The sequence below is a fragment of the Taudactylus pleione genome, unplaced genomic scaffold (genome assembly GCF_031769625.1).
Source record: "Taudactylus pleione unplaced genomic scaffold, aTauple2 ptg000019l, whole genome shotgun sequence".
NCBI lineage: Eukaryota > Metazoa > Chordata > Amphibia > Anura > Myobatrachidae > Taudactylus > Taudactylus pleione.
The window spans coordinates 41760638-41780499 of record NW_028284421.1 but is presented as its reverse complement, the minus strand read 5'-3'; the positions used below and the strand labels follow the sequence as shown (position 1 = coordinate 41780499).

General features: G+C 42.4%; 1 protein-coding gene across 2 annotated transcripts in view; it reads right to left on the bottom strand.

Moving 5' to 3' along the window:
• Positions 1 to 19862, bottom strand: part of SND1 (staphylococcal nuclease and tudor domain containing 1) — an 876127-nt gene that overhangs the window by 96167 nt on the left and 760098 nt on the right. For both annotated transcript variants that reach the window (XM_088447470.1, XM_088447461.1), the window contains exon 18: positions 3752 to 3893. In XM_088447470.1, coding sequence (XP_088303596.1) covers positions 3752 to 3893 — 142 coding nt within the window. The remainder of the gene's footprint in view (positions 1 to 3751; positions 3894 to 19862) is intronic.

The following is a 19862-nucleotide window of genomic DNA, read 5'->3' as shown; positions in this document are numbered from 1 at the left end:
TTGCTCTTTTGGAGTTTGTATTTGTAGTATGCAGTATATTTAGACTAGAAAATGGTCCTGCATTCTATAATATTTACCAATTTAAACAGTCATAGGTTGGATCATTAACCTTGGACAAGCCTCTTTTTTTTAGATCATTTGACATGGAGTCCCTTTGGAATGAGACCTGAACTACACTTATCCTGCTGACCAAGGCCCTTATGAAGATAGTAATGTAGTTACAGTAGTAACTACTTGAAACTTTACTCCAAACAGAATGTATACAGTATATACAGTAAAATAGGCTACAGGGGACCTATGTGGTCTTTTTTATGGACAAACATGTGAAACATTTAACAAGGTTGCATCTACATAAAATATCCTCTAAATTAAAACAAAGATAAAGGGCTATGTCAGTGGTTCCCAAACTGTGCACCGTGGCACCCTTGGGTGCCTCGGGAGATTTGCAGGGGTGCCTCAGGTTGGTGGTCCAGCACCAAATCAAATTATTTATGGTCAATGTAATGTAAATATGTGGTCAAACAGAAGCGCAAACCTGTCCACCACCACATAACTGACCCTAAGGATGACAGGTAAGCACAGTTTACTTAATAATTTTTTGCCCAGTAACAAACTTTTGGCTTAGGGGCACTGCGATTCAAAAAAGTTTGGGAACCATTGGGGTATGGTGAAACTTTGTAGATTACCTGTCTGCAGTTGGAGGATGTTCATAGATTTACGATAATACTGAATGTATCTTCTCTTTTTACTAGCTTATATTGAGTAGGTTGTCACACCTGTAACACACTATTATCATAATTTAAGCAATCCCAGAATGATTCATGGCAATATCCCTAATTGGAAGAGGTTAAAAAGTTATCTACTGATGAGCAGACATGATTTAAATGAAATGCAAAAACATTTTTAGAACAAGGGTACCAAAAAAAGTAACTTCATAAAGATAGGTAAGGAAGTGAAATCTCATTATTGAAATGCAACCTTTACATTTTCAAATACGAAAATAAAATAAAAAGTTATATGGATAATAATTAAATGTCACATCTAATAATTAATCTGATGCTTTAGCCCATGCTGAACTGAAATCTAATATATTGTAAGTCATTAAGTGTAAGGTTTATTGTGGGCTCTGAGTGAAACGTAAATATAGTTATCCGAATAAAGGCTTGTGCACAGGGACATGTATTTAGGCCATCTCTCTGCTTTCCATTTTTTGACATGTGTATGGAGGAGAGACTGTCAGTGATTATGAAATACCCAGCATAAAATGCTAGTGCCCGCTGGATGTGTGCAGTAGACTGTATACAATCTCTCTTGCCTCACCTCTGAGTACCGACAGCTGAAGTCAGATTCCACCCCATTAACCACTTAACGGACAATTTTTTACTGGCAAAACCAGTCAGAAATTTACGTCTTTTTTTTTTATATAATATAATTTTAAAAGTAGTTTTAAAAATCTATTTAAATATTTAATTAATAAAAAAATATACCTAGGGGGTGTCTCACACCACTCCTGTGTCCATAGGCCCCCATTATAAATTCACTTTGCACCGCTGCCCCCTCCCCCCTCATCACTAGTGTAATATTTTTATTATTATTTAAGCCCCCCTCCTCTCCAGCTTTTACCCCTCCATAACACTTAATATTCCACTCCCGCCCCCTAACTCCCAGGAACCATATATCCCCCTCACCATCGCCACACCTACTTGTCCGCACCTACATGCAGAAGGCAGGGGAGCCTTTGTCATAGGGATAACCGCCAGTGGATAAACAGTTGATGTTTACCATCGATGGTACAATCAGTGGTTAATATTGATGGTGTGAAACAATCATTAACCCATCAATGGTTTCGCCCATAGATGGTCAGCCCTATTGAATTAGTCAGCCTTGCTCTAGGACTAATCAGATTTGAGGGGCGGGGCTTCATGGCTGAGCATCAGGTAGGGGAGGAAAATAAAACATTTGGGGGCTCTGTGCCATTGTTGGCAGAGAACCATTGTCTCTCCGTCATCGATGCCAAAACCATTGACCATCGGTGGCTAACCATCAATGGTTTGTAATCGGATGATCGATGACCATCACTACTTTGTCAGAAGAGACTGATGATCAGCAGCCGCTGTTCTCTGCAGCCGTCGGGTATATGAAGGGGGAGGGGCAGGGCTGCCTTTCCCAGCGGCTTGGCTCACTGAAGCTACCCGGGTATAAACAGGAAGGGGGGCCGAATTTGCTCTCTGCAGCTGCTGGGTAAAATGTAGTGGAAGGGCAGCCCTGGCTTCCCGGTGGCTTGGCTCCCTGGAGCTACTGGGGTATACACGTTGGAGGCGCTAGCATCCACGACGGCTGCTGCTCTCTGGGGCCGCCGGGGTATAACACTGGGGGAAATGGGGGCAGCGCTTCCTTTCTCGACAGCTAATCCTCTCTGCAGCCGCCGAGTGGGGGGTGCTGCCGGGCTGCCAGATTACTGCTGGCCACAGTTATCGGGACACACTGGGGGCAGAGCAGCAGCTGCAGTGGGGCCGGGAGGTCCCTCTGAGATTAGTGGTTGCAGGAAGTTTATCTTTCCACAGCCACCCAGTGGGCGTTTCTGACTGGTCGCATCAGATGGGAACATGTCATGGAAAGCCCAGTCTGGTGTGGTCGCATGTGATGTGACCACACCAGGCAAATGGTTAAGACTACGTGAAAGGGATACAGGACAAAATATTCAAACTGCAAAAAACAACATGCAGTTTGCTATGAAATCACCAGCAGGTTGCTGTGTATGAATCCTCCAACTTATTCCAGCAATTATGTTTATGAAGACAAATAACTTGTCAGTCATACGCTGCCGCTTAAGTGATGCAAGATGTTTAACATACACCCTCCTACAGATGTGTCCTCATTCGCAAGTGTCGCATATCAAATTAATCAGCACGGTCTGCTGGTGCGTCCTAGCTGCATCGCGACACATTTTCGGCAAAAAAAGACACGCGATGCTAGCAGAGATTCACAGGACCTGGTAGATCACTCATGCCAGGCCTCACGTGCTGCATGATGTTTTGAGGCTTGATGAGCAAGGACACATCTGTACCTCTGCAACCTGCTACAAAGCAGAGAGCAAAGTATGAACACTTTAGTTTTAGCCATTTCACACATTTTTCAACGCAGCAAGTTCTAATTTAGTCTGATGTCATGCAGTAGACTTATTTGCTCTTTAAACATCTGTGCACTGCAGTATGATTTAAGTGCCTGATTTAAGGATGCCCATTATAAAAGGTCTTAAACTTTTTTTTGCAAACCACTGTTAAAGAGCAGCTTGAAAAACTGGTTAAGAAATTGAAGGTATACTTTACTCCCTTTACATATCATCAAGGCATATGGGCTTGGATTAACTACAGAGGAAAAACAAAATTATGAAAGTGCTCTGTCTTTACAGAAATATAACGGATTATTTTAATGTACAAGTGTCCTTTTCCTTGATATTAAAATTGTTTTGGCAGCGACAGCAATGACCTTTCCTGGATTCTTTCTGCCCATGTGTCACGGTTATGTATTGCACTAATATTGCACCCAAAGTTCACTTAATGAGTGTAATGAATTCTATGCCTAGCCAAGAGCAGCGGTGCCTTGAAATTATGTGCCTATAAACTGGCACAGTGGGAATGTGACAGCACAGAACAAAGTTTACTATGGACGGTCTTGTAGCAGTGCAGGGAACTAGAACAGGATGCAGTATGGGACAAGAAATAATATGTGCAATAGTTGAAGCACTTACCCGTCTCTACATCCTGAACATAGAAGTGCAGGTCATCTGTTATCTCTGTTACTAGGACAGGTTTGTAGTTTGCATTCCTCTCTTTCTCCTCTACAACAGCCACCACTTCTTCTACGGGTTTCTCCTCAAACTTCGACCAGATCTGAAACAACAATATCATGTGAGGCAAACAGTCGAACATGTTCATTCTTGAGAACAATGACTTTCAACCTTTTTCAACTTGCGGCACACCGAACAAGAATTTAAAATTGCTAAGGCGCACCATCAGTCCCTCCGGGAAGAAAACACACTCATTGGCCCCCATTGGAAAAAACACTCACAAATTGGCCTCTCACAGGAAAAAGAACAGACACTGGCCCCCACAGAAAAACAAACACACACACATTGGCCCCCCACAGAAGAAAATAAACACAATGGCCCCACAGAAAAAAAATATAAAACAAAATGGGCCCAACAGAAATATTGGCCTCAACAGAAAAAAAAAATAATCACATTGCTACCCATAGAGAAAAACAAAAAAATTACATTGGCCCCCACAGGAGAAAATAAAATAACCAGCTGAGAAGACTCTGTCATCCCTGTACTGTCCCTCATCGGCTGGGGTTGCTCAGTCACACTCAGTGACTGAGCACACAGTGCAGAGCTTGGAGCAGTGTGCAGGCGGACGTGCAACACGGCATGCATGACCTATGTCATGCCGCCGCATCTCCAAAGGTCACGGCGCGGGCGCGCCTGACCCTCCCAGAAGAGCCCAGTGCTATGCTGTTTAACTCACATGCACAGAATTTCGTGCTTGTAGAAAGTTTGGGCATAGCTCATAATTGTGTTTGTACCACACGTTCATTAAGGCGCTTAATTGTACATATTTCGGTTTTTAACACTGCAGAATTGGTGGTGCATTATAAATAACTGGTGTTGACGATTTCCTTTCTACAAACAAAATGACATGTGGCTCTTCAGGTACTAGTATGACAATGCTTATGCTGGGTACACACTGCATGATATATTGTTCGAACAGCTGGCAAACGATATATCGTTTAGTGCATCTGACCGTGTGTACATACGATATATCTGTGAACAACGTTGTTCACAGGTATATCGTGCCAGCTGTGCAGCACAGCAGATGCGTTATGTGTATGTGCGACCGACTGATTTGCTGGCCGCAGGAACCAGCAACAATGACATTACAATTGGGTGGGCATTTAATTTAATTTAAATGCCCGCCTAGTTGTGATGTCCGTATATGTTGAAACTGCCAGCGGACAGGATCCCAGGTGTCGATATACCGACGCCGGAATCCCGACGGCCGGCATAATGCCGACGCCGCTATCCCGAAGACATCAGGATGGCGACATCCAGCACACCGACCACCGGCATCCCGAATGAAGACGCTGCGGGTAAGTACTAACTTATGCCAGGGATGGGGGGGTTAGGTTTAGCAGCCTCCCCGAGTAGTTTGGGGTTAGGCACCGCCCGGGAAGGGTTAAGGTGCGGGAGTGGGGGAGTTAGGCACTAGTGGGGAGAGGTTAGGCACCCCCCCCCAGGAGGGTTAGGTTTAGGGTGCGGGAAGGGGTGGTTAGGGTTAGGCACCACTGGGGGGAAGTTACACTTAGGCACCCCCCCCCCCCCCCCCAGGAAAGTTAGGCGCCACCAAGGGAGGGTTAGGGTACTTACCAGCCCCTGTCAGGTTACTTCACCATCGGGAATCCAGTGTCGGTATTTCATCCGCCGGCAAATCATACCCAACCCGTAATGTCTGGCCAGACATATCGAGCGGCTGATTGGCAAGTGAGTATGATTAATGTATCCATTAGATTTATTTTTGCTACACAGAATTCTATATGGATGCTTTCCTATTTGTATTCTTCCAGATAACTATTTACGCTTCTGAAATGCTACTGACAGGAATATTTTACTAGGTGCTGCTGTTTAATATGCAAACAAATTTGGAAAACACAAATAAAATGATACTTTCCAGCGGCCACATTTTGCATTGTGCACTTTGTCTGCAGGCTTACTAGCTCTGCAAGACTGTCAGCATATGTGGTGCAGAGTAATGAAAGAATTGTGCCAATACATGGGAACAGGTGGCAACAACCTTGCACAGAGCTAGTTGTCAAGGGAAAGTCAGGCTTCTGCAGGAACAAGCAGCATTAGATTATGCATGCTATTAGAAAAGTATTGGGCATACAGTACATGGCATTTAAATCAACACAGAAAACACCAAGCAACGGCAGTTTTTCACAAGAAACAATTTGTCCTACATGTTTGATATGTTACAAATATTAGGAATATCACAGTTCTTTCGGGGGGATTTACATTAAATGGAAATAGAACATTCAATTTAATTATCCCTTCAAGTACTCTCTGATTAGTCAAGATTAAATTATTAGAACATAAGTCATATCACAGGTTCTGTAGTAGTAGAAGAAATGTATAATGTAAATAAAATAGAGCCTGTGGATCTGTCAAAATACCCTCCCACTAGAGCATTTGTACATCTAATGTGTTAGAGCATTATACATCTAATCGAGTCTACTGTGTAGTGTATAATCAGCACAGTCATTTTTGCTATATTAAGGCAAGTTCTTTAGAGCATTATAGGACCAGCAAGGGAAAGCAAAGAGTCCATCAACATGGAGTTCTTGGCTACAGCCTCTCCTTGTCAAAATCGTCCTCTATATCCTCAACAGAAATAACTTGTAAATGTCCGCAGCAGGTGTAGAGGAGGCAGAGTGATGGATGGGAATGGACAGAGATGCTAATTAGAGACGCATTCGTTACTACGTACACCATCTCTCCACTAGGGGAGCAAGGCCCAGCTGGCAAGCATCATCTTTTGAATTTATGATCAGATAAATAGCAAGTAAACTGGATATGCTGTATCACCATTGATTCCCATATAGCTCCAATGGTAAATTTCCAAATGGATAATTCATTACATTATCAGATATTATTATACATCTAGCTGCTAAGCAAAAGTTTCAAAATATAAAACTGGCTAATATCCACGGCTTAAATATTTAGGGCAAAATTAACTAAGCGGCGAGTTCTAAACCCCGGCGGTTTGGCAGCAGTTTGGAGACGATTTTGCTATCTGCAGATTTACTAATGCCAAAACCACTGCTAAACCGCTGTCAAAGCACACTTTAGAACAGAATAGAACAGAATTGAATACCAACGCACCATCGATGTTTTAGACCAAAGAAAGAATAGAAAAGAAACCCCTGATTTATCAAGCAGGGGTTTTCAAAACCACAATAAAACTGGCAGCAAAAAAAGGACTACCCTGAGATAGTCGTGTTTGCAGCAGGTAAATTAATTTATTTTAATAGGCAATTTTGACAGGAATAACATCCAATCGGACTATATAAAATTATGATGTTTCTCACTAGACATGACTGGTCTTTAACAGATATACAAAAGCAAATAACAATATAAAACAAACAAAAAAAAACACAATCACACTGTACTCACACACAAAAAAGAAATCAAACAGAGGGCATAAAAAAAAAACTGACTATATGGAAAACACAGCTCACATAGACAAACACAGACCAAGAAACAAACCAACTTATACAAAAAAATCATCACAATTAGTAATCACTTTATGGGGTATAATTACTACAGTGAGAGTTTTTAGAATTAGAGATGTTGCCCATAGCAACCAATCAGATTCTACTTAACATTTAACTAGCACCTTCTAGAACAGCGTTTTTGAACTAGTGTGCCACGAGCGGTTGGTAAGTGTGCCGCGGCGGTCAGCTCAGAGCACTAGTAGTGTAGTGTGTTTTATTCCTATGGAGGCCAATGTAGTGTGTTTTATTCCTGTGGAGGCCAATGTAGTGTGTTTTATTCCTGTGGAGACCAATGTAGTGTGTTTTATTCCTGTGGAGACCAATGTAGTGTGTTTTATTCCTGTGGAGACCAATGTAGTGTGTTTTATTCCTGTGGAGACCAATGTAGTGTGTTTTATTCCTGTGGAGGCCAATGTAGTGTGTTTTATTCCTGTGGAGGCCAATGTAGTGTGTTTTATTCCTGTGGAGGCCAATGTAGTGTGTTTTATTCCTGTGGAAACCAATGTAGTGTGTTTTATTCCTGTGGAGACCAATGTAGTGTGTTTTATTCCTGTGGAGGCCAATGTAGTGTGTTTTATTCCTGTGGAGACCAATGTAGTGTGTTTTATTCCTGTGGAGGCCAATGTAGTGTGTTTTATTCCTGTGGAGGCCAATGTAGTGTGTTTTATTCCTGTGGAGACCAATGTAGTGTGTTTTATTCCTGTGGAGGCCAATGTAGTGTGTTTTATTCCTGTGGAGACCAATGTAGTGTGTTTTATTCCTGTGGAGGCCAATGTAGTGTGTTTTATTCCTGTGGAGGCCAATGTAGTGTGTTTTATTCCTGTGGAGGCCAATGTAGTGTGTTTTATTCTTGTGGAGACCAATGTAGTGTGTTTTATTCCTGTGGAGGCCAATGTAGTGTGTTTTATTCCTGTGGAGGCCAATGTAGTGTGTTTTATTCTTGTGGAGACCAATGTAGTGTGTTTTATTCCTGTGGAGGCCAATGTAGTGTGTTTTATTCCTGTGGAGGTCAATGTAGTGTGTTTTATTCCTGTGGAGGCCAATGTGTGTATATTTTTATGTGGAAAGCCAATGTTTATGGCTTTTTTTATTGGTCATGCACACTGCATAGCTGGATAGTTTGCCTTGGCAATTTTAAAATCTTGTGTAGTGTGCCTCGAGTTGAAAAGGTTGAAAATCATGGTTCGAGAAGATAATAGCTAGAATCTAGGAACCACTTCTAAATGTAGTATATATACCCCTACATCTTTCACCTTATACTTTCCTACAACTTTCTCCTTCTCTACTTACACTCCTCACAGACTCAAAAAGTTAAACATACTGTAGTTGCCAACTCTCCGATTGTCAGGGAGACTCCCTGAAATAGTATTATTCATCTCCCTGACGAGTCTAGTAATCTCCCTGATTGCACCTTACCCCCATTATGTAGCAGTTATATAACAAAAACAGATATATACATTCAAATGGGATCATTCGTATAATTCCCTGTATTGGTTATAAGGCACAATGATCCCTATGGCTACATGCATTTTCTGAAAAGTAGAAGTTTTCATCAACAAGTAGATCTTACTAACTGCTTTGGGGCTCATTTACATTTGTAAGTCAGTATTATGACACGACTCTCAGATGTATCAGTACACGTCCACTTTACCGCCACGCTCATAGGTGCTGCTTTCACAATCTCCCTGAAATGCTTTTTCAAAAGTAGGCAAGTATGAAGTGAAAGTAGCCGGCTGTCTGTTTTTTATTATGTCAGGTGAATACTGTTTCGGCAAAAGCACCATCAAATGAATAGGAATAGAATAGCATCTTATCCACTGTGGTCTGTTTCTATGATAAAATACAGTAGTTTGGTGCTTCCTATAAAAAATAAAGTAGCACAAATGAATGGGTTGTAGTCAGGATGCCGGCGGTCGAAATGCTAACTGCCTGAATCCCGGGGATCAACGGGGGTTTGAGTTTAGACACCAAAACCTACCTTTAGTAAATGCTGTCAATTAAAAATAGAAACCGCCGTCAATTGATGGCGGTTTCTGAATGACACAAAACCGCCGCTTCGTAAATTTAGCCCTTAATATATACATTTATAGTAAAATTAATATAGCAGGAGGATAGAGTTGTAAAACTTACAATGTTAAGTTGCTATATTATGACTTGTAATAATAACACAATAGTTAATTTTATTTCTCCTGAAAGTGCCCATGTGACTTGGTGTGACTGCCTTTGGCCAATGGGGCATGCACTGGGCCTGATAAAAAGTCACCAGTGCTTACCATTTGGAATTTTGACCAGCTTAACTTGGTTGGAAAGAAATAGAGGCACAGTTTAAGTTACGCATCACCCTGTCATCATAGTACCTTATTATATCAGGTTAAGCAGTTCACATACCATAAAACGGGAAGCAGCCGGGAAGCCGGCGGACGGAATACCTACAGTCGGCTTCCCGACTGTCTAATCCCGGCAAGGCGTTAAATGACAGGCATCGAAATCCCAACGCCTGTCATTTTACCTACGCCGGGAGCCAGACACCCGGCTTACCGATCAAAGATAAGCAGAGTGCGGAAAGCCGCGAGGGGAGGGTTAGGTTTAGGGTTCCCGGGGGGGGGACTTAAGGTTAGGCACCTCCCCGGGAGTTTAGGGTTAGGCAACCCCAGGTGGACTTAGGTATAGGCGGCAGGGAAAGGGGGGGTTAGGTTTAGGCACTTAAGAGGGGGGATTAGGGTTAGGCACCCCTAAGAGAGGGTTAGGGGGTAGAATAGGTTAGGAAATACTTACCTTGGGACCATCGGTATTTTCACTGCTGCCGGGATGCCGCTGTCGTGATTTGAACCGCTGGCCATGCGGCACTCAATTAAACTGAATCCCATAAAACAATCTCAAAATCTTAGTTCTGCTAGATTGTATGTAGAAATATTTATAGCAATACTATCTTCTTTGGGAAAAAATATTGTCTTTCTGAGCCACAACTGCATCCCAGAAGGCAAAATTAAATGCTTCAGTTAGTGAACTGGAGGGACATTAAAAATAGTGTAGACTGAAGTAGAATAAAATAAAAAGATCATATCAATATAGCTAAAAATACAATACACCACTATAGCACAGAAAACTTTTAATGGACTCATTGGAATACAAAAAAAAAACAAAAAACAGCTGTACCAAATAAGAATATAGAAGTGATTTTAATACAGTTTACTGGGGTCTGGTAAATCCTCTTCAAAGCACTGGATGATGGGGCGTTAGAAAGACAGAATAACACACTATCTACATTTCCATTCAAATAAAATAGTTTTCCTAGATAAAAAGAAATGTTATAAAGATCACTTTAGCTGCAGTTACTATGACTGTTCACTACCTTAAAGTCAGGCAGCACAGACGGTGTAATGGTTAGCATTACTGCCTCATAGCACTGAGGTTGTGGGTTCGATTCCCACCACGGCCCTAACTGTGTGGAGTTTGCATATTCTCCCTGTGCACGCAAGGGTTTCCTTCGGGTGCTCCGGTTTCCTCCCACACTCCAAAAATATACTGGAAGGTTAATTAGCTCTCAAAACAAATGAACCCTAGTGTGTATGTGTGTGCATATAGTCATTCATGTAAGCTCCCCACTGGGGCAGGGACTGATGTGAATGGCTAAATATGCTCTGTAAAGCGCTGCGGAATATGTGTGCACTATATAAATAACTGGTATTAAAATAAATAAGGCAAGGAAAAGCTCAAAGTCACAGAATTGATCCTTCTAATTTATCATATATTTCCAGTACAGAAAATTGCCTTTCACCATAATTTGCTAACCCAAGGAATTGTTCCTAATTGAGTCACATACATAAGAAATATCACTAGTTGCTTATGAGGGAAGCTTATATACAGTAGACTAAACCATGAGGCCAATTATGAATTGAAATGCAATGCTACGATTATTAAGATATTATCAGTGATATACCTAACACAGTTAAGAAATTCACCATAGAGACCAACATTTTAGTCATACTAGCCTATTCTCCCGGGAGGCTCCCGATTTTCCGGGTAACACTCCACACCCCCGAAAGAGTAGGCAGATCTCCTGCATCCCGTCCACTTCCTAGTGAAGTGGGCAGGAGGGGGAGATTTTCAGAGAAATTTGTGGGTGTGCAGGAAGGGGCGTGGCTAAATGATCCTAATTGTGTAATTTAGCCTCGCCCCCTCCTCACAGACCCACAAATCGCAGGCTTTTCCTGTAAAAGGGACGGTGCCTAATGACTGCTATAGTCTGGTATAGTTTTCCCGAAATGCTTTTCAAAAGTAGGCAAGTATGGGTTACACCCCCAGAAGAGGAAAACATGCTCAGAATTCACCTTTTTATGACCAAAAAATAACCAACAACCCCCCCCCCCCCCCAGATTTCAGTTGGATATAAATAGCTGTACATTTAAGTTGGTTTTGTTTAGTCCTTATACTATACAGTAGGGGGTATCATTAGTATGTGTTGTGAGTTGGCAAATATGGGCAAAAGTAAAACAGTATGCAAACTCATTTTCCTTATACTGTATCCTCTAATAATTCCAGACATGTTACATACAGCTGTATAAGTGTATCCAACATAGTAATCACCTCACTGCTTCATTACAGGGGGCTCCATTCTTCATCAAACATTACATGCCAGCAGGTACTGCTGCCTCGCTCCAATGAATCCCTCCTATGGGGCTGCTGCTGATCTCCTCCATGGGTCAGAGAAGCATGTGATAAACTCCAACAATCAGATCTCAGCACTTGCCTTTCTGACCTTTTGTGCTAAGTCTCATGGGACTATCTCAGTCTGCCCCAATGCATTGACTGGAACCTCTCTCAAATGTCAGGAGGGGGAATGCAGACCAGCTGCCCCCTTGACGCGCTCTCACCACCGTTCCGGCGCCTATGGAACCGCACAAACGGCATGTAACCCAAGGAACCTCACATACATTACAGCCCTGAGGACACCTCTCTAATAAATCAGCACACTAATTGAGTTCGGCTCCATAGATTAGGGCCAATGAAGAGTGAGTTTGCAGCGTAGTGCAGCTGTGTACATTGCAGTAATTGTGGGAAGGAAAACTGCTAATTTGGACTTGCAACTCTATGGGGTTCAAGCAAAAATGAGTAATGTTTCTTACCAGATATGTACCATATAAGGCAAGTAAGGTATTACCAAACCTCAGGGCTAATTTAATCTCCCTCTGATAAATATTTGTACAAATACAATGTTGAATAGCATGGTATGAATCAGTGAATTAAAAGTGCAAACTTGAAGATTTTATTGCCAAAACTGCACACCTCTGAGAAACTTGTGCAAACATTTACCATAGCTTTTCTCACCCCCTACCTAAAATTGGTGACTTTTTGATGGTCCCTATGGGGGAAGGGCAGATGGGGGTAATATTGGCGTGGCAGTGCCGATTACATTCCTGACCCTGCTGTACAATGCCGTTATGTGTAATACTGTGCAGCAGGAAACTGATCACAACAATGCAAATCATATCATGAAGACCCCCCCCCCAGATTAACATTGGGGCGGATGGAGTTACATCTCCAGGCCTCCACATAAATATAGATCCATCATCATGGCAACATGATGATGACCAGCTGCCAAGCTTTACATAAAAAAGTATTTAAAAAAAATTATCTAGTTTTCTCACAAAATTATGCTATTTTTATGTATTTAGGGAGCTAGTGGGGCTGATAGTGTAGGGAGTGTACACAGCCGGCTTTGGTCCCACACACACAGCACTGGTCACAGTTCCTCCCCTTCTCAGTATAATCCCTTAAACATTTTCAGCCCCAGGCCCATGTGGCCCTTAATATGGCCCTCAGGACATGTCTCCAGTAAGTCATCAGACTAACTTGGCCACATATCACCTGTAATTTATCTCCCATTCGTGGACATAGTCATTCATGTAGTGATCAGTGTGATAGAGGTTTGCGACTATTGTCTTGTATCACACATCCTCATTCTGCCATGTTTTCTCCATGAGGGGCGGTCAGTGATGACATCACGGTGTTGCACCCACCTGGCCAAGCCTCAGGATGGTTTCGGGGAGAGTAGGTAAGTTTGGTCAGAAATACAAAAAGGTTATTGCACAAACTGGGAGCTAAAGTTATGGGTCACTACTACAAAAATGATTTAATCTCAATTATTATTACCGGTGTATAGTGTTTAATCAAAATTCAGTAAACACTGCCTGTCAAATGCAACATATGTAACCATTCCTTATATATTATTTAGTAACAGAGTTTGTATGGAATGTATTGTATGACCACTGCATGTGCATTATGGTACATAGTGTTTGAATGCTCATAAGCTGGCCAATACAGAACATAGCTGTATGTCTCCCTTCTCCTCCCTAATCATGACACTCTCTATCTACAACAGACTGGTGACAAGTGTTCATCATAGTACTAGACTCATATACAGAAGAGCCATCATTTAATACAATTTCTATTGCATTATTCTTTAGAAAATTCATACATGCGAAGCTGTACAATGGATAGAAATTACAGACTCACCACTAGTAGAAGAGTTGAGGACCCGGCTCATGAAAGCTTTCATAAGCAAAATCTAGTGGATTGCAGCTTTAATGGAAAATAAAGTGGAAGCTTCTGACTGTGTAATGTCTGTATGTACTCCGATCTTAGAACGTACTGCTATTATACACAGAGAGAGTCTGATCTAAACCTTCCAGTAGAAGCAGCTGAACATCTGCTAATGCAGCTAATTTGCAATATTACATCTTAAATGCAACCAGTCATTTCTAACTCCTATCATACAATTCAGCTTGTACAATTTATTGTCTGTGGGAGTTAATTTAAGACTGAGAAGTTTGAGTTTCAGTGAGAAGCTACAGAACTTGGCACAAAAAGCAAAAAGGGAGGTAGAGAGGAAGGGAGAAGTGATGATGGGAAGATAGAACAGTACGGCTGTAGTCAGGATGCAGATAACAATGGATGGAATAAAAACATTGAGAAATAAAGGCAGGAAGGAGGGAGCAGAAAAAGAACAGAAAAGAAGATCAGGAAGGATTAGCCTTTTGATTGTAGATGTAGTTAGAAGAGTAATGTAGTAACAGTATTCTCCTAGCTTTATGTGTAATAAAATTGCCTGCAACACATTAATGGAAACACAATGGTCATTCGGCATGTAGCACCTCTATACTAACCAAGCCTACCAGCACCATGCAAACAAGAGATTACATTACCATGCCACGGAGCCGGCTTTCTATAACCTCCTACTTTCCAAAGCACGGGAGTGTTCCAGAGGAAAGATTTGATCCATATGGGACTTCAGATCTGTCAATTCATTTCACTTAGGAGATTTTCAATGGGATGTAATTAACAGGATCATTTGATGAATGAGAAGGTAACTGGTGCAATGGAAAGCATCCATCACTGTATCTCATCACCATTTTGTGATGCTCAGTAGGACAGAAATGGATTTCTTTTAACCAATTTATTCCTTACAAAAAATAAGTGTCCTACAGGCAGACTCAAGATTACTTCAAACAAGTCCTAAATCATGTGGGATGTAAATGTGTGCCAATAAATTTGCAGCATATTTTGTATTTTCACCTTAAACTACCTGTTTATAATGTCATAATACACAAGTGATGCTAATAGATTTGTAACATTCAGCAAATAATATGGTATATAGAGAATAGAGGATTTCTGATGCCATGTCTTATAAACTGGATGAGTTGATGCAATCACTAAATTATTACAAAACCTTATGTTTCATAAAGAATAACAGACCCCTATTATAAATTCCGACAGATAAAAAAAAAAAAAAAAAATCAGTGACCTCAACAAAACACAAAGACTTGATATTGTCACAGAGTGCCTTATGAAATATAATGTAATGCAACAAGGTAGCACAGAGATTAACTTTACTGGAGTCATAGGTACAGTAAGTTCCCAACCAGGTCCCATTGTGTGTGGAATTTGTACAGTATGTCCTACCCATGTTTGTGTGGGTTTAAGCCGAATACCTATCATAATCCCAAAAAATTACTGTCAATTTGTTCTGTTGTGTCGTAGTTGCGGTATACATGGGAGTTCCTGCCAGATCTAAAATAGGAGGAATTCTGCAAAGACTATGTAAAGCCAAATTTTTCTGGCGATATATGCAAAATTATGCAGCCAAATGCAGAATGAGGTGAATTTTATAAACCAGTTTTAAAAATTCCACTCATCTATATTGCTACGAAAAATCAGCAAGGATGTTTACATCAATATACTAAAATGTACATACCATCTAGCATTAAGACATTCATGTAATCCATGTCATAAATCACTGTCATGTAAAATATAAAGTGCACTGAGTGTCACATTTTTATTTGTAGAAAATTTGATTTTTTTTAAAGCTGAGGACTTTCCAGAGTGGGCTCTGAAGGGTTAACCTGAAGCTTCTCCTAGTATGACCAGGCAGGCATTTTAAGTTAATTGATCATTGATTATGTTGGCTTACGTGGTTGGAACAGTTCCAGGCTAGCAGTATTAATGGAATATGGTGGATGAGTATTTAGAAGCAGTCTATATTTACGTCAAGTAAAATACTTAGTATTTTAATTCTTCTCAATGTTATAATCCCATCACAATTCATTTTTTAAGATTTAACAGATGTGGTCTATTCTATTAAAAAGCCCAAAGAAGAAAATCTGATAAAACTCACTGTGACGGGAGGCACAATGAAAATAATGTGATGTAATTAATTACAGGCTGGTCTGCCTTCACCAGGCTTCTCTTGGCATGCAGGCCTGTCATGGTGTATTACTATGCAGGGCTAGTGGACGCGGCTTGGCAATGTAAGGGAACATGGGCGGCACTATAAACCGTGACACCGAAAATTCAAAGCAGAAAGTTATTCTGTGCTTGTTCTATGCAATATTTTTGTTTATTTTTTTTCCAACACTACATAACATCATATCATCATCAGACACCAGTAGTGAGATAGCCGAAATGTACAGATACAGTGTTATATAGTGGTGTGTAAAATGTTTACACACCCTTATTGAAATTACTTATTTATTTTGATTTTAGGCTTTACATCACAAAAAAAAATATATCAAACCATTTTCTAATTTTCACATGACCATGCCACCAACAGAATGCAAGTAGACAAAAATGAATCCCTTCATTGCAACCCAGAGGCGGTTTAAAAGAGGAGGGCCCAAGGGCAGGCTCTGTGCTTGCCCCCTCCTCTCTGGCAGCGCAGTAGACTCTGGCTTTGTGCCAGAGTCTACTGTGCATGCGCAGGTCTCATGCCACGCTCCTGGAGACTTCTCAGTTGTGCATGCCCAGAACCAGGGGCTGGCTGGCAACTTTTAGCCTGGGGGGCAAATGCATGCAGGCGGCCCTGGCAGAGGAGTAGCGTGCAGCCAGGGTGCACGAAAGAACGTGCGTGCTACGACGCCCCCCCCCCTCAGGAGAGGACACCCTTATGCAGGCCTTGAGTAATGCCCCCAGTAGGGATCCCCCCTATGCAGTGCCCCTTGTGCCCCAGTAGTAAGCCCCTTATATAGTGCCCCCAGTAGTGGTAACCATTATGCAGTGCCCCTTAAATAGTGGCCCCAGTTGTAGTCTTCCCCCTATGCAGTACCCCCACTATTGCCCTTTATATAGACCCACAGGAGTGGTCCCTCGATGCAGTGCCCCTAGTAGTAGTCCCCTTGTAGTGCCCCTAGTAGTCCCCCCCAGTAGTAGTCCCCCCCTTGTAGTGCCCCCAGTAGTAGTCCCCCCCTTGTAGTGCCCCCAGTAGTAGTAGTTCCCCCCCTTGTAGTGCCCCCAGTAGTAGTAGTTCCCCCCTTGTAGTGCCCCCAGTAGTAGTAGTTCCCCCCTTGTAGTGCCCCCAGTAGTAGTAGTCCCCCCCTTGTAGTGCCCCCAGTAGTAGTAGTCCCCCCCCTTGTAGCGCCCCCAGTAGTAGTCCCCCCCCTTGTAGCGCCCCCAGTAGTAGTCCCCCCCCTTGTAGCGCCCCCAGTAGTAGTAGTCCCCCCCCTTGTAGCGCCCCCAGTAGTAGTCCCCCCCCTTGTAGCGCCCCCAGTAGTAGTAGTCTCCTCCTTATAGTGCCAGACCCCCCGCAGTAGACACACCTTACCTGACACCCGCTCCTGCCGCCGAGATCAGCTCCTCCGTCCGCTGCTTTGCATTATGGGAGTGACGCGTCATGTGACGTCAATCCCATTACCCACTGCGGGAGCCGGAAGATGTCCGGCTCTGGCAGTGGAAGCAGCAGCTGATGAGAGTCTGTCTGACTCTCATCAGCTGCTAAAGCAAACACACAGCTGCCGGCTCCGGCGGCTGTGTGTTTGTGCTGTGTAACGCTGACCGAACTCCGTCATGGTCAGCGCTACACACGCGGTGCAGTCTGTGTCACAGTGACACAGACCGCCCGCGGCCCGCATGACGCTGCGGCCCGTGGGGCACATGGCACCCTGCCCCCAGGCCCAGCCCGCCACTGCCCAGAACACCGGGAAAATTACCATCACACCATTTTACCAGTGACTCTGGAGAGTTAAGTATAATTATGGGTGGAGAGTGTGGGTCTCCCGTGTGCACCACATACCCTGCACCCATTATAGAGACACCAATGTGTAATCACAGGGGCACTTTTCTGCTTAGACAGTACATACAAGCACAAGTTCTGGGGTCCTTGAAATAGAACAATTCCAATAATGTTGTGTTTCCTGTATTTGATTAAAATGTATACAACTTAAAAAGCCTAAAGAGTAAGATCAATGGTGAGCATTGTAACAAACATGTTTGGGTGTGGTGAGTGTTCCATGTCCCAGGGAGGTGTTGTCGCATACCCCTTACCCAGAGCCTGTGCACGCTTATGGGGACAATTTGCAACTACTGTATCACTATAACCCAGAGGTTCCCAAACTCTGCCATTACAGTCCAGGTTTTAAAGGACATCCATGCATGAGTCCAGATGGTTGAATCAAATTTACTTATTAAGTCACCTGTGCTCAAGCATGGATATACTTAAAACATACACTGTAATGGTGGAGTTTGGGAACCTCTTATAACCTTATAAAATAGCTACCAAAAACAGGCAATAGATTACTTTTCTGGGGAGACACCAATCATGGTCTGGAACAGAATGCTAATCCTAAAATCATTACATGGCTGGGGCTTGAGGAATATGGGGACACACAGATAACAGTGTTTGTTCTCTGCAGTATTCATAAATTATTCTAATTTAATAGTAATATTTTCAGAAATGGTCTGGTATTTGGGGTAGTGGCACAGAGACAGACGCCCCCTTGTCGGTTTTCCCTGTGCATGTATTTATCATCAGAGGGGATTTCCATCTTCATTGTTTTGGAACATCTATATTTATCACTGTCTAAAATGAGACTCACTCTACAGATATTGTGGAGTGAGACCCATCTGTTTGCAGCATATGCTGTCCTTCATGATAAAGAAGCGTGTTTGGGTTATAGACACTTGCCACAGTCAGGAGCCCAGCACAGCTATATGTAAGTCCTTACAGTATATGTTCCTTCAATTCTATATACACACTGATAAATACTCTCTCTTTACAAATATTCAGTGTGACAAAGAAATACATTGTAGTTACAATGCAAGAATAAATGGAAAGATTTTTTACACTGTTAATCCACTGTAGATGTTGTACTTATTTGTCGATATAATGATTTAAAAAATGCAGTAGACCTAAATGGGCATCACAGCGATTAGCATTGCTGCCTCCCAGCACTGAGGTCATGGGTTTGACATTTGATTTTTTCCTCCCCAGGAGAAGACGCAAGTGGGAGGTGTTGGGAGAGGGACCGGACAGGACGCATCATAAAGCCACGCCCCCTCACGACAGTTGACGCAAGCTGCACATATTTAACTAAGGGGGCGGGGGCAAATGACGTGAATCTCAAAGAATCGCATCATTAAGTCATGACCCCTACTCGAGGACCTACCGGTCCACAAGAAAATTCTCCTTATTCTGCCCACTTCACTAGCAAGTCGGCAGAATGCAGGAGAAGTGCCTACCCTTCCGGGGTGCGGGCGGTTACCCAAAAATTCGGGAGCCTCCCACGACTTCCGGGAGGGTAAGCATGTGTGTCTCAGTGTTTCCAACAATGAAAAAATATATTGGTAGGTTAAGGGGCTTCTGACCAATAAGATACTATATTTGTGTGGGGACATGTGCCAGAAAACAGCAAATTATAACTTACTGATAATTTCATTTCTTCAAAATACTTCATGGCAGCCATTATTTCTGAGATTACATCCCCTTCCCCTAGTATTAGACAGAAAGATTTTTCCCTACCGGGTCCACCCACTCTGAGTATATAGGTCCCCTCCTAACTCTCCTCAGTTTTTGAGTGTTTTCTCACCTCTTAGGGAAAAAATACATCAGGGAGGGTAAATTATAGGCTGCCATGAAGTATCTCAAAGAAATTAAAATTATCGGTAAGTTATAATTTGCGGTTTTCTTCTTCCTACTTCATGGCAGCCATTACTTCTGAGATATGCCAAAACATAATATATATGGGAAGGGAATAATAGTCAAC